General features: G+C 59.6%; 1 protein-coding gene across 1 annotated transcript; it reads left to right on the forward strand.

Annotated features, from left to right (window-relative positions):
• Nucleotides 1-181: 181 nt before the first annotated feature.
• MNEG_14749 (hypothetical protein) lies at nucleotides 182-1,927 on the forward strand (the record flags this gene model as incomplete). The annotated part of the gene is made up of 6 exons (XM_014036779.1): nucleotides 182-199; nucleotides 313-379; nucleotides 725-791; nucleotides 1,006-1,054; nucleotides 1,506-1,573; nucleotides 1,897-1,927. 6 exons carry the CDS (start codon nucleotides 182-184, stop codon nucleotides 1,925-1,927), a joined length of 300 nt encoding a protein of 99 aa, XP_013892233.1.
• Nucleotides 1,928-2,135: the final 208 nt, after the last annotated feature.

Raw genomic sequence — 2,135 nt, forward strand, 5'->3', positions numbered from 1 at the left:
CACCCGCGCGCCGCCGCAACACAGCAAGGATTGGTGGCGCGCCACAGGGCGCTGCACGCGGCCCTCGAGGACATGACCAGCTGGCTCGACAGTGGGTGGCCCGATATTTTTTTATGTATTATGCGCCCCGCCTGTCGATTCGGCTGCTTGGCTGCCACTCGTGACGACGCTCGAGTTTTGCATGATTTTTTGGGCAAAGGTAGGACATGATTCGTCCCTGGCTCCGCCCGCCGACGCCACCCACCCTTGACCCACCCCACCCCGAAACCCCTCGGCGGCCGCTATAAAATACAAAACACAGCCACCGGGCAGGTGGCGATCTTTGACGCGACCAACACCACCGAGGAGCGGCGGCGGCTGCTGATCGACACCTTCCATGGTAGGCGGGTTTTACATATAATTTGTGTTTGCATTGAATAACTACATCGACATTTGCGAGCGCTGCATTGTGTTCGTTTCAAACGGACCTTGGTTGCTGCTGGCGCGGATGCTGCGAAACGCCTGGCGAGGCTATTGCTGCCCTCCCAGCCCTCTGATGGACTCCGGGGACGGCACACGGGCAAACCACTCTCAACCATTTTCTCCTGAACTCCCAAATGATTTTCATGCCCCGTCACCCCACCTCACGCATCCTCACCCCCTCCCATGATGCCACAACCTGCCGCAACCTCACACAACCCCCAACCACTTCTTGCACCACTCCCTTACAAACCCGCCCCACCAGGCAAGTTCCAGTACATGTTCATCGAGTCGATCTGCAACGACACCGAGGTGCTGCAGTCAAACTACAGGTGGGCGCCGGCGGCGGTTGCAGCGGTTGCAGGCGGTTACACGCTGCGACTGGGGTGATTTTGTACTGTCACAGCAAGCCGGGTGCACTTGCATGTCGCCTCTACCTGTGGTGCAGGTGCTTGCAAAGTCTGCCCTTCCTCGTGCTTTGTTGAGCCATTTCAAGGCGGAACCCGTGGCGTCACCCCGCGGTGTAACCCCGCGTCACCCGTGCAGGTACAAGATGAGGTTCTCACCCGACTACCAGGGCGTTGACACCGAGGCGGTGGGTGACCCGGCCACATCAGCCACCCCGGAGGGGTCCCCCCCACTTCCCTTGACTAGCAGAGGTTGCAAGTCAGTCGTCGACGATTTGATGTACACCACTGCTTGCGCTTTTTGCGGAGCCCTCTCTTCCGAGTCGCCTGCCGGCGCCGCTTGGGGGCGGTCCCTTGCACTGGAAGGCGCGTGCGAGGTGGCCTCCAGTGGTGGCCTGCCCCGCAGCCTTGGTGCAGAGAGCGCCACCCTGCACGTGTCATACCACCCTACGAGTCCCAGCCTTGAGGTTCACAACCCCCCCCCCCCAAACAACACTCACACACACACTCTCATGCGCTCGCACGCACGCGCGCGCGCACACACACACACACACACACACACACACACACACACAAGACGTATCCGCTCTCCACATTGAGAATCACCCGCACACCGGTGGCCCCCCCAACCCCCCAAAGGCCCTGAGTGACTTTTTGGAGCGGATCCGCAAGTACGAGCAGGTGTACGAGCCCATCTCTGACAGGAGGTGATCTGATGATCCCATCTGATCTGAGCTTGCATGTCCAATTCAAGGCTCATCGTCTGCGTGACTACTTGTGCGATAGACGGGATTCTTGGTTGACTTTGTGTTCGAGTGACCTGGGTCGGTCTGACTGACTATCGTGCCGAGATGATGGGCTACAGACGTGCACCACCATTCGTGGCTTGTTCTGTGCACGTGTGCACACAAAAACACACGCATGCATGCATGCATGCATGCACGTACACACACACACACATGCACAAAACACGCACACACCCTTATAAACGCACATGGATCATCCCCACACACACCCTCACCCCCCCCAGGCTGCACTACATCAAGCTCATCGACATGTGAGTGAGGGCCAGGGTCAGCGCCGGGGTCAGGGTCAGGGTCAACAAATAGGGTTCGGGCCAGGGTCGAGCATCTGAGTGGGCCGACATCGCGCCCATGCAGTTTATTGCAGGAGCACGAGCTGGAAGCCAGGAGCGGCCAGCCTCAAAAGCACTTTCCGCTCGTCCCCTGCTGCCCGCACTCACCTGCACCCCCGCCTGCACCCTTCAGC

The sequence above is a fragment of the Monoraphidium neglectum genome (genome assembly GCF_000611645.1).
Source record: "Monoraphidium neglectum strain SAG 48.87 unplaced genomic scaffold scaffold04735, whole genome shotgun sequence".
Classification (NCBI taxonomy): Eukaryota; Viridiplantae; Chlorophyta; class Chlorophyceae; order Sphaeropleales; family Selenastraceae; genus Monoraphidium; species Monoraphidium neglectum.